The 11,482-nt window shown below is 53.9% G+C and overlaps 3 protein-coding genes across 3 annotated transcripts; 1 reads left to right on the top strand and 2 right to left on the bottom strand.

The window, feature by feature from the left end:
• Positions 1-18: 18 nt before the first annotated feature.
• CLUP02_11131 (nuclear pore complex subunit Nup85) lies at positions 19-8,301 on the bottom strand (the record flags this gene model as incomplete). The annotated part of the gene is made up of 18 exons (XM_049290099.1): positions 19-94; positions 154-265; positions 324-517; positions 566-619; positions 680-770; positions 903-1,087; positions 1,218-2,767; positions 2,840-3,586; positions 3,655-3,766; positions 3,838-3,902; positions 3,943-4,068; positions 4,222-4,267; positions 4,337-4,377; positions 4,462-5,292; positions 5,345-7,765; positions 7,811-7,936; positions 8,155-8,227; positions 8,291-8,301. 18 exons carry the CDS (start codon positions 8,299-8,301, stop codon positions 19-21), a joined length of 6,861 nt encoding a protein of 2,286 aa, XP_049147244.1.
• A 557-nt stretch (positions 8,302-8,858) lies between these two features.
• On the bottom strand, positions 8,859-9,095 carry CLUP02_11130 (uncharacterized protein; the record flags this gene model as incomplete). Its single annotated transcript, XM_049290098.1, has 1 exon — positions 8,859-9,095. One exon carries the CDS (start codon positions 9,093-9,095, stop codon positions 8,859-8,861), a length of 237 nt encoding a protein of 78 aa, XP_049147243.1.
• A 651-nt stretch (positions 9,096-9,746) lies between these two features.
• On the top strand, positions 9,747-11,215 carry CLUP02_11129 (uncharacterized protein; the record flags this gene model as incomplete). Its single annotated transcript, XM_049290097.1, has 4 exons — positions 9,747-9,767; positions 9,932-10,061; positions 10,160-10,933; positions 10,998-11,215. The coding sequence occupies 4 exons, from the start codon at positions 9,747-9,749 to the stop codon at positions 11,213-11,215; spliced, it is 1,143 nt and encodes a 380-aa protein (XP_049147242.1).
• Between the last annotated feature and the right edge of the window lie 267 nt (positions 11,216-11,482).

Genomic DNA, 11,482 nt, shown 5'->3' with positions numbered 1-11,482 from the left:
ATTATATCACGAGTGATGTTAGTATGATTGCTTTTCGATAGCGGTGGGCAGTGGCGGATGGCAAGGTTGTGGTTCAGGGGGTTTTGATAGAGCTCTGTCATATGCGCGGCCTCAGTTGCCTTGTATGGACCGTATGACTGTACCCACACCAACATAGACACCAGGATCACAGAATACTCCAGTCGTCTTCTAAAGGCTCCATTTTTTTCAGTAGGACTTGGTGCCTGTGAAAGAATCTCGTTCTTGAAGTGAAGCAAACAGTCAGCTGGCACTCAACTTCTCAGTCTTGCTAGACCCTTTTCCGAATAGCCTCAACCACATACGACCATACCCGTTGGAAAATTCGGGATCCCGTCCGCTCTCCCATAGACAAGCTAATGAGGGCCGGATTAGTAGTTGGGTCGGTGACGACCAGCGAATACCTGGTGTTGTATATCGTCTTTCCTTTTGCTTCTTTTGCTGAAGCAGGTCGGTGTCAATAGTCTGGTGGGACACCGCTTTTTGCTCTTCCAGATCCCTTCTTCACTGGAAGCACATTCAGAAACACAACACTAGAGACGGGAACGGATTCCAAGTCTCAGAAGAACTACCGGCACCAAAAGCAATGTGAAGCTCCAGACTCAAATGGCATGGACAATTTAAGGTCGATTGGCTGTAAGTATTAGGCCGCCCTTGATACTGGGCAACGGGAGTGTGTGAGCAAGTAAGTAGGAGTCCAGGGATCGTGTACCTAAGCTCAGCCAGGAGAATGCCAGCGAGATTGAATAGAGCTTTAATTGCTGGTCAGACTTTACTTGATGAGCCGAATCGCCTGCGTCGTCTCCTGAGTCGTTTAGAGCCTTTCTCAGTAACTATAAAACCGCGATTTTCTTCCTCGTTGCGAAGCCTTTTGAGCAAAAGACCTTTCCAGCTTTGCCCCTCTTTTTGATCCATGAGCACATGTCTGAGTTCGCTTTGTCTAACGGGCAAGGGAATACGAGTCTTCAGGAAGTCGCGCAGAGCAAGATAGTCCTGGCGCCTCCGGCTTGCGAACTTGGCCAGGTGTTTCTCAAGAAGAAGCAAATGGAGTCGGCGCTCATCCTCTTCCCTAGAGGTCGGAGTTAATCAGCTATCCTTCTCAAATTCCGTAATGGGGTGCGTGTTGTATCCATGGGGAGGGCACCTCTGATATATTGCACCCCCTCATGGGTACAACACCCAGTGTCCCAAGCACTTACAGCTCAAGTGTGCCATCTGCATCTGGTAGTCTCATTAGACCGTGGAGGTCCCGGATAGAATGCGCTTTCGCAAACACCAACCAGGATTGAATTCGAGGATGTGTCAAAATCCGCGCCACAGAGTTGAACTCGCCAGCAAGTTCTTCGTTTGGAATGGCTCTGTGTAAATTTATGTGGCAGGGAAGGCAAAGTTCCAGCAACTCGTTCATCTCTTTAATAGTGAATCGGTCGCGATCACGTTGACTTCTCGGAATGACATGGTGTCTTTGGACTTTATGAGACTCCCGCTCACAGAGGTCACAAAACCCTTGTACATTATGGCCTTCATCCAGATGTGAAACAAGTCCTCTCAGCCAGTAGAGCCAATCCCGGATATAGTTCACTTCATGATGGTGTTCAACTGTCTCCGTAGACAGTTCTTTCAGGATATCATCAAAATCCCGCAAGGCTTCCTTGGCTAGATTAGTAGGGCGACTTTGTTTCATTGCCTGGAAATTAGCATATTTTTCCCTGAGACGTTCTTCGGGGCCAGGTCCTCCTTCGCGAATTAGTTCTTTTATACGGCGTTCTAGCGTGCGAAACTCTGCAGCGCGACGTTCATCTGCCCGACGTGCTTTTTTGTGAGCGCGACGTTCTTCTTCGCGGAGTACTTCCACACGCCTTTCTGCACTGCGAAGTTTTTTGATGCGACGCTCCTCTGTGCGTAATTCTTGCTCTTTTATGCGGCGTTCCTCTGCGTGACGTTCTCTTCCGCGGCGTTCTTCTGAATACCGGTCTATTGCGCTACGCTCTCTCATATACTCTTTTATGTGATGTTGTTCTGTGAGACGTTGGTCTGCGGAAACGATGTCTGAATGACATCTTCGCCCTTCCTTGATGGTAGCATGCTCTTGCTCATTGATGTCCCGAGGCACCGGTTCCACAGGCTCCTGGAGCAGGACGTATAGCGCTTGCTGTCTGGACATTATCGTCATATCCTCTTGAACTGCTGGCTGGTGTTGGTCTGGATGTCGTTGCGTTGATGAGTCTCTGGACTCTGCTTCCCCGGGGCTGAGCCCGGGTGTATTCCTAGTCGGGACCCTCCTCTTACGCCTCTGGTGCGAGAGTCTTTCGATGAGGGCGGCGGCCTCTGCCTGGGTGATAAATCCGGGTCCTGCGCGGGGGGAGAGAGCTGGGATATCTTCGGCTTTTGAGGCATTGGGTTCGTGGGGCCTCGAAGGTAGAGGTAGAATATCCTCATAAAAGTCTGGTGTTGGTTTGGGGTATACATTAGTACCGTATGTAGTGTCCCACTCAGAAGAAACGTAAGCGGATGATGAAGTGGTATCGTCAGCGGTGCTACGGGATGGCGCCGGAGCATCTGCTTCCTCTTCGCTGCCTGTCATCCTGGTGATCTCAGGATCGCTCCTCTCGATATCTTCGAAAAAGTTTCCCCAGCTCCCAGTTCCCGATCTTGCAGCGCTCCTGGGCCCGCTTCTCCGAGATCTGGTTCTAGGAACCGCTCTGGTCCTTTCTTTCCCCCGTTTGCTGGTTGATGCAGAGGCCGCGTTCTGTCGATGTTGTGGATTTGACAAGACAGGTTGTTCTATTAAAACCTCGGATGGCACCTCTTTTGCCCCCACCTCTTCTGAATTGTCGCCAACATCCTTTGACAGAGAAGTCTCCAGACCCAGCTCCAGGTTTCCCTCAACGACAGGATCGACGCTCGACCGATGTCCATCGTGCGCGACCAGCCCCCCGTCGACGACGTGCCCAGAAGCTGGCGCACCCTGCTCCTGATGAAACCCGCCCCATTTCCCAGCCCTCGCCTGCGCAGTAAGCGAGTTGCGCTTCCACCGCGGCGCCGGTGCGCCAGCCCTCGGTCTCGACAGCAACTTCGGCTTGGGTGGCGGGTTCGGGTTCGGTGCGGGGCCTTGGACCTGTAGCGCGTGAAAGGCGCCCCATTGCGCCGACGCCGGTGGTGAGGGGTTCCGTTTCGCGCTCTTGGCTTTTCCCGTTGACGATGGCGCTGTTGTCGCTTTTGATGATGATGATGTCGAGCCAGAAGCGTGCCCTTTCACTCCTGTTGGCGCGGGGCCCTTCTTGACGACCTTTGGGATTGGCCGGGCTTTGGCGATCTTGCTACCAAAGGAGCCCCAGGTTGACGGAGCCTTTGGCCTCTCCGGTGGTTCAAGAGATACCGCTTGAGACTCAGAAGCTCCAGCTTGGTTGACTCCTCCCTTGCTGTGCTCGACAATGACGGGGCCACTGCCAGGCAGCGTCAAGCGGGAGTGGTGCATGCCGTCTTCTGATGGACGAGGCGCCTCTGCACCACACAGGGAGCAGGAGCACGTGAAGAACCGGGCATACGTGCCATGATTTGATTGAATCTGGTGAGAATGTCAGTAACTATTCCGCTTTTACGTGCTTGAAGTTCCTCAATGGCTCAATATCAAACCAGCATACCTGTTCGACGCGTGCTAGGCTTCGTGACGTGATGGATCGGGCCACCGTTGACAAGATGTGCATCTTTACCGGACTGGCAGCGTTTCACAATGGAAAATGGCCGGCTGCATGCATTGAGAGACAGAGAAAATGAATGAGTCTCGGCGAAGTATCATGGCCGCCACGTGAGGTGTACAAGGATTTGGCTTGCTGAACAGTGTTCAATTGGTATTTCCTTATTCGCATGTCGTCGGTAAATCGCTGTTACAGTCAGTGGTCGTATTGCGCACGGTGTTTGTACTGTGTTTGCCCTCAGGCATGAAGTTTTGCTCCTAGCCTCGACAACTTCGAATGACTGTATGGCCTCTATGAAGTTGGCAAGATCATGGACTACGATTTGGCTCAAGTCATTCCGACAAGTCTCATCCTACAGCATGGTTCTCATGGCCCTGCTTGTCACCCGCTAGCCGCTGTACAAAGTGTAATCTTGAATTAAACAATCCAACAACGCGGGACACCCCTTCATCAAAGAGAAGTCGGCAACTTCTCAGGTGAACCAATGGTATTATACATCTGAAACTTTCTTGGTTGCCTTTCCATTTACAACGTCATCATCAAACTCCATCCTAATCCCATTCCCAAATGCCATCCCTTGCCTAACTAAGGACAACTACTACCGGTGAGGCAAAGTCCACTCGCGCTTGCGCTTGACACCCGCGACACGTCCAATGCGATCCTAGTACACGGGCGTATTGTCCGCGTCGGCCAGCCACAAGGTTGCCAAGTCTCTTGACAGGCCCAAGCGAAGTATACGAAGCACGTCGTCGGCCGACGCACCAGCCGTGAGTCCCGATCTCCAATCCCAGCCGCGCTTCGTTTTGGCGAGAGAAGAACCACTGCCGCTGCCACCGCTGATGGACCGGTGAAGCTGGCTGGCTAACATGGAGCTTCCGCTGAGCATGTAGCTTCCGCTAAGCGAGCTGGTGCTCTTGCGCATCAAGTCTGCAGGCGTTGAGCCTTTCATGCCCGGCGTCGAGGACAGAACAAGCTTGAAGAACTCGTCTGCTGCATTGAAGATAGTGGAGTTGACTGTCTGGATATCCTCAACGGCCTTGAGGAGCGTGTCCATCTGGTCGAGCGTGATGACCGAAGGGTTTTGGTTGACAAAGGGCAAAGCCTCGCCCAACAGAGCGAGAATGAAGTCCTCACTGACAACTGCGTCGCGGGTTTCGTCGTAAAGGCCTCCCCGAATGTTGTCATCAGAGCTAGCGATGACTGCAACAAGGGCAGAGGCGGCTTGCTTCCGGAGAGTGGCAGACTTGTAAGGTGACATATCAGCAAGCCCATCAGTGTCACGAAGCTCGTAGAATTTCCGGAGCGTGGCGTAACCACTCAGCATCCGCCCGAGGAGATTCGCTGCCTCGAGATCTTGTTTGGCATACTTTTCGAGCGTTTGACTGCGCTCGTTCAGAAGTCGGTAGAGGTGGTCGTCCAGATCGTTGGCTGGGGGGTAGACCGTGGAGTGGAGCAAAGAGTACGACATAAGGAGGTTGAGCACCTCACGGACCTTTCCGGGTCTATGAGCCAGAGCGTAGTACCAAAGAGCCTCTCCGTATCTGTGGGAGTCTTTGCCGAGAATATCTGCGTAGGTCTAGAAACGGTTAGCTTGGTGATATGCATAGTTCGATGCGATCTACACGTACCTCTGCGGTCTCTTCGGCATAGGAAATCATGCCGAGATCGTTCAGAATTCTCCAGACCTTATCCACAGTGGCTCCTTGTTCAGAATCAAGCTGGTCTAGGATATCCCGAAGCAATTCTCCCACCATATCCTCTGACTTCGCAGCCGAATCCATGCGACCAAGGACCTGTATCGCCATCTCCCAACCGCTGCGATCTTCCGAAAGACTCTCGATTCCGGCGAGTTCGCGCGCGTAATGTGTAAGCGTAGTGTCTTTGATGCCCTCCACATCATCGGCGGTCTGAGGAGCCACTCCCAACATCTCTAGATCCTCCATGTCCAGACTCTCCATCGTGATCAAGTTAGGCTGCTCGGGCTTAGGTAGCCACTGACCAAGCGAGGCAAGTTCTGCCACTGAAGAAGCAATGGGAAGCGACCATGCTCGAAGGATTCCGATGACAGCCGCGAAGTTTGACTCGAAAGCCGAAGCAATGGCAACTTCCACAGGGTTCATAGAGTTGAAGTGGAAGTCCGACTCAACCGCCGTGTGGAAAGCCAGCGACAGGCGTTCAAAATAGGTCTCCGGGGTAGAAGGCGTAGCTGTCATGCGGAGGCCGTGAGAGCGAGACATGCGCAGGCTCTTCTGCTGTCCTCTGCCTTCCTCCCACCATCCAAAGAGACCAATCGTGGCTTCACACCAGTCCTGCGCTGTATCCAGGATAGCCTCTGGTGTTCCCATGATAATCTGGTAAATGGTCTGGAGATGTTCGTAGATGTCCCATGGAACCTGGCCTTCCGCTTTCCGCACAAGACCGGCCAAGGAGCCTCTTCCGTACGAGCTGTCGTCACTATCGCCAGCGAAGAGGTTCTTGTCCTTGCCCTCCGCAAATCGCTGAAGCTTGTCCAAGGAGCCCTTCGTCTGGATGCGGTACAGCGTCCAATCGCTGCTGAAGATATCCCAGTTGCCCTTGGTGATTGGGCACATGTCGAGTGCCTCGCACGCAATGCCGACAGCACGTTGTAGGTTATCGAGAGCTTTGCCGGAGTAAGCGAAATCGGCCCTGGGTCCCTTCTTGACGGACTCCCACCCAGCATTCCTCAATAGCTTTGATGCAAGATCGACATTGCCACGGATGAGAGCGCTGCGAAGTGTCGGCCAGAAGAGACTATGGCAAGCTGGACTCGGCCTGTGATTCATGACGATCTCGAACTGCTCGGGGTAGATGTTGTGGTTTTCCTCGATCCATCGGAACAGAACGTAAGGCAGTGGCGGCGCTTCGGTATCGACAGTGCCTTGGTTAGCGAAACGAGTGTGGTGCATCTGAAGCACCAACTGGGCAACGTAGGCAGCCTTCGTGAACGGCTCACTTTCGGGACCGGGACCAATCTCGGCAATGTGCTCTCCCTCTGGCATAGGTAAACTGTCGGCAAAGTCATTCCAGAGGTCCACCAGAGGGTAAACAATATTGGCGAGCGAGACGTCTAGCTGATCGGGGTCCTCCTGCGCACCAATTCCTTCGTTGTAAAGCTGGTTGATCAAGTCTTCCGTCTTCAAGACAACGCCTGACGACTCGTTGATCTGAGCCATGCCCAGTTCCTTGTATAGATCCTTTGCGATTGCGGAGAACTTGAATTCTGTCCGTCTGTTGCCCGACGAGCGACGCATGGACGACGCACGGAAAATATCCTGGGCCTCCCTGCGCATTCGCTCCGTTGCCGCTGGCGTATTGAGCAGTAAAAGATCCGACTCCTCGCCGCCTATGCCGCCTTCACCCTCATCTGAGTAGGCCAGTTCATCGTCGTTACGGGTGCTGTGCCGCAAGTTCAAAAATATGTCGTCGTCATCCTGGACCTCTTCGTCGTCGGCCTCAGCGTCTCCGTCTTCCTCTCCAATATCGGCTTCGAGGTATCGCTCCATCTCCGCGTCGGCGGCATCGCGTTCGTCGTACTCCTCATCGTCCTCGTCTTCTTCCTCTTCCTCCGAGCTGTCGGGTATCATATACCTGCCAGTCCGGTTATCGTAGGTGACCTCGCTCTTTCCCGCGCCAAGTTCCCGGCTTAGTGCCGACGGCTGTCTCGTCGTAGGTTTGGCGCTCTGCAGAATCGACCGGCCAAGTGGTTGCGCTGAAGCAGAGTCGCTTCTGCCAAAGAGGTTCTTGCTGGGCCCATTTGAACTTGCACCGCCGAAGCCAAAGGGCTTCTGCGCAGTGACGCCTTGCAACAAGGAGCTTCCGAGGTAGGACTCGGAGGGAGCACCTTGGGGTGTGAAGGAAGCAGCGGACGAGGGTGGAGGACCGGCTGGCGTGGTTGACGGGTTTTCGCCAAAGGGGTAGTATGACTTCTTCTGTGGAGTCTGACCGGGCGTCGACGGCGGTGAGCTATCGAAGGTTGAGTCGTCGAAGGAGAATTTGTTAGGCATGATGTCGGTGATGGAGTGGGCGACCTCAGGTCACCCGGATGAGGCTAGTCGTCGCAAAGTTGTGTTGACCGGCGGGAGCGAAATTTGTAGGTATTCGGTCCTGCAGAAATTTGATGCGTCGCTGTCGTTTGATTTGCGAAAGTCGTCGAGGCTAATTGGGCTGACTGGCAGGTCGCAGGCGACAAGGCTGAAGAGCTGAGTTGTGGTGTTTGGCAGGACGCGCTTTTGCTCGATAATTTTTGGAGGTTCGCGATGCTTGGCCAGTCAACGCGGAAGACGCCGACGTCTTGGCCCCACCACCCAGTCGCTCTGTGTTTTTAGGAGTGGCCCGAGCTCCCTGGCCTAGCGCCGCTGACACACCACCTAACGGGGCTTCGAGATTTTTAACGTAGTATGTACTTTGTACCTTGTACCTTTGAAAAGAACCAAGATCCTGTTAAAGCTTCCCGGCGTTCAAACTTCTGAAGCAGTAACCAAACACGATTCCTTCGTCACCTTGTTGGAGAATAATTCTTTAAGGTTCAGAAATCTCCTCCACAGCCATGCGACCGTGATGCCATTGTGATGTCTCTTTTTCCGGGGTAAACACACACCATTGAAGCCAAGTTGTTTCCCCTCTTTTGGCTGTCAACCTGGTCTTCCATCTCTTCCCATACTTTCTTTTCCAATGGATCCTTTGATTATCTTTTTGCCTGAGAGGATTGTTCATCCATTCTTTCTGACTTGTATCTCTCTTCGTCGAGTCCCTGTCCGCGGGCAACTAGGAAGTGTTCTTTTTACCTTATCTAAGCCGTCCCGGAGCTCCCCTCGTCTCCCTCCGTGTTACGGCGTTCTAGCCCGGCATGCCGATTAGATAGGGTAGAGCTGCCAAAGGCAGTAAAGAAACTGCTTGAAACCTCCGGGCCCGGACATAAATCGGGCTCTGGACGTGCGGGCCCTAAGAACAGCGCTGTACTCCTCAAGGCCATCTTGGCAACCACGGAAAGTCATCCCTCAGAAGGCGGGCGGGCAGGCTTGGCCAGATTCAATCGCCGATGGACTATGCCTGCAAAAGGGTGCATTAATAGCATCTCAAAAGCCTAACCCCGACGGCTTAAAGTTTTGGTGTATTGCGTCTTCAGACAACGATAGGCTGCAAGCCCGACAGCGCGCCGGAAGAGAGGAGGAGGGGGAAACGTCTCAAAAAGGGCGGTCTTTTTCTTTGGTGAGGTGGAAGCGCTTGGAAGACCCAGATACGCAGCCTGCCCCCGCCACCCCCGGCTAGGTGCCCGTACAAGCCGTGATTCGGCCTTCGTTCTCGGGAAGGGAACCAGTCACTGCGATTTCTGGATCTTGGTGTCCGTCGGAAAGGCATCCGTTGGTCTCGACTTCTTCTATCTGACTGTCACCGTACCATGTACCTACCTAATCACAGGCAGCCAATTGGGACAACAGGAGAAAGACTTGCCAGTAGACTTCCAGCCAACCAAATAACAGAATTCATCCCCAGAACCTCAATCGATCCAATGACGTACTCGTGTGTTGCTGCTTGGGAATGCCCTTCCATCCGCCTCACCCAAGACTCGTACAAGTCACGGCTAGCGTCAGTAGTGTTTTATCCTCTACTTACCTAAGTACCTAGGTAGTCAATGACAAGCTGAACGTCTCCGCTTTTTCCAATTCGTGGTCGAGTAAAGGAAGAAGTGCACTCCAGTTCTCCAGATAGAGATACGCACACAGAGGAAGAGAGGTACCTAACTCAAGTCTCAGTCCCCGAACCCCCGAGACTCACGGATACTTTCCCCTCCCGAGGGGAAGGTGGGGTTTGGAGATGGTGCCAAAAGACACCCGGCGGCAGTTCTCTCCCCCTCTGCCAGTGCCCAACCTGCATCTTGGACTTCCAGCTGCCAGCTCCTCCTTCCGACCTCGTTGGAATAAATACTCGTACCCTGCCCGGTTATAAGCTAAGCTTAGTGTGCCGATTTCCTCCTTCCATCAAGGTTCTCATCGACCATCATCACACAACATGTCTGCCACTGCAGGAAAGGTATGCCCAGTTCCCACTCCAAGCACTTTACATTACATCTGTATTCCCTGCTCTGCGATTTTCTCCCGTCCATTGCGGGGTAGCTCGACGACCACGGAGACGACTGAGACGCGAGCCATCTTGACAACCCGAACCCATCCGCTGACCCAATTGATCATCTACAGACCATTACTTGCAAGGCCGCCGTCGCCTGGGAGGCCGGCCAGCCCTTGAGCATCGAGGATATCGAAGTTGCCCCGCCCAAGGCCCACGAGGTCCGTATCGAAATCTACCACACCGGTGTCTGCCACACAGGTATATTACAACCCCCGCCTGAGGTCTCGGATGAAGATCCGAAGGCTGTTTACTACAACCCCAGAAACTTGAGGACTGACACACTTTCCTCGGGACAGATGCCTACACTCTCTCCGGCAAGGACCCCGAGGGAGCCTTCCCCATCGTCCTCGGTCATGAGGGCGCCGGTATCGTCGAGTCCGTCGGTGAGGGCGTCACAAACGTGAAGGTCGGCGACCACGTCGTCGCCCTCTACACACCAGAGTGCCAGGAGTGCAAGTTCTGCAAGTCAGGCAAGACCAACCTGTGCGGCAAGATCCGCGCCACCCAGGGCAAGGGTGTCATGCCCGACGGCACCTCGCGCTTCAAGTGCAAGGGCAAGGACCTGCTTCACTTCATGGGCACCTCCACCTTCTCTCAGTTCACCGTCGTTGCCGACATCTCAGTCGTTGCCGTCCAGCAGGATGCTCCCATGGACCGCACTTGCTTGTTGGGCTGCGGTATCACCACCGGATACGGTGCTGCCAGAATTACCGCCAACGTCCAGGAGGGCGACAACGTTGCCGTCTTCGGTGCCGGCTGCGTCGGTCTCTCCGTCGTTCAGGGTGCCGTCGTGAACAAGGCTGCAAAGATCATCGTCGTCGACGTTAACCCCAACAAGGAGGAGTGGTCGAGAAAGTTCGGCGCCACGGATTTCGTCAACCCCACCAAGCTCGGAGACCAGTCTGTGGTCGACAAGCTCATTGAGCTTACCGACGGCGGCTGCGACTTCACCTTCGACTGCACTGGTAACGTCAGCGTCATGCGTGCTGCTCTCGAGGCTTGCCACAAGGGATGGGGACAGAGCATCATCATCGGTGTCGCTGCTGCTGGTCAGGAGATTGCCACCCGTCGTAAGTACCCCTCGCACAACCTTGTTGTAGTACGGCATCAGAAACTAACCACTTTCTCAAACAGCGTTCCAGCTCGTCACCGGTCGTGTCTGGAAGGGTTGCGCGTTCGGCGGTGTCAAGGGCCGCTCTCAGCTGCCCGGTCTCGTGCAGGACTACATCAAGGGTGACCTCAAGGTGGACGAGTTCATCACCCACAGGAAGACTCTGGGCGAGATGAACAACGCCTTTGAGACCATGAAGCAAGGCGACTGCATCAGAGCCGTGGTCGACATGCGCAAGTAAGCTTAACACAATATACCACGGGCTTCTGGTTGCGCGACCGTCTCGGTGCGTCTTCTGAAATACAAAAAATACTGATAGTTTAATACAAAAAAAAGTGAAATCGATATCCCAGTACCGCCTCGCGAATCCAAACTGTGAAGCCAGGTGGGCGGGCTTGTGATGATGGTTTGGTCCTGGGTCGTCGGCGACGAGGTGGAACCGCTCAGCCTGTCCGTACGCGCAACGTCGCGATATATGTCGATAGCAAAATGCTCACACCATGTCGTC

Source organism: Colletotrichum lupini, chromosome 5 (assembly GCF_023278565.1).
Source record: "Colletotrichum lupini chromosome 5, complete sequence".
NCBI lineage: Eukaryota > Fungi > Ascomycota > Sordariomycetes > Glomerellales > Glomerellaceae > Colletotrichum > Colletotrichum lupini.
Note: the sequence above shows the minus strand (reverse complement) of the source record. Positions and strands in the feature narration are given on the sequence as shown.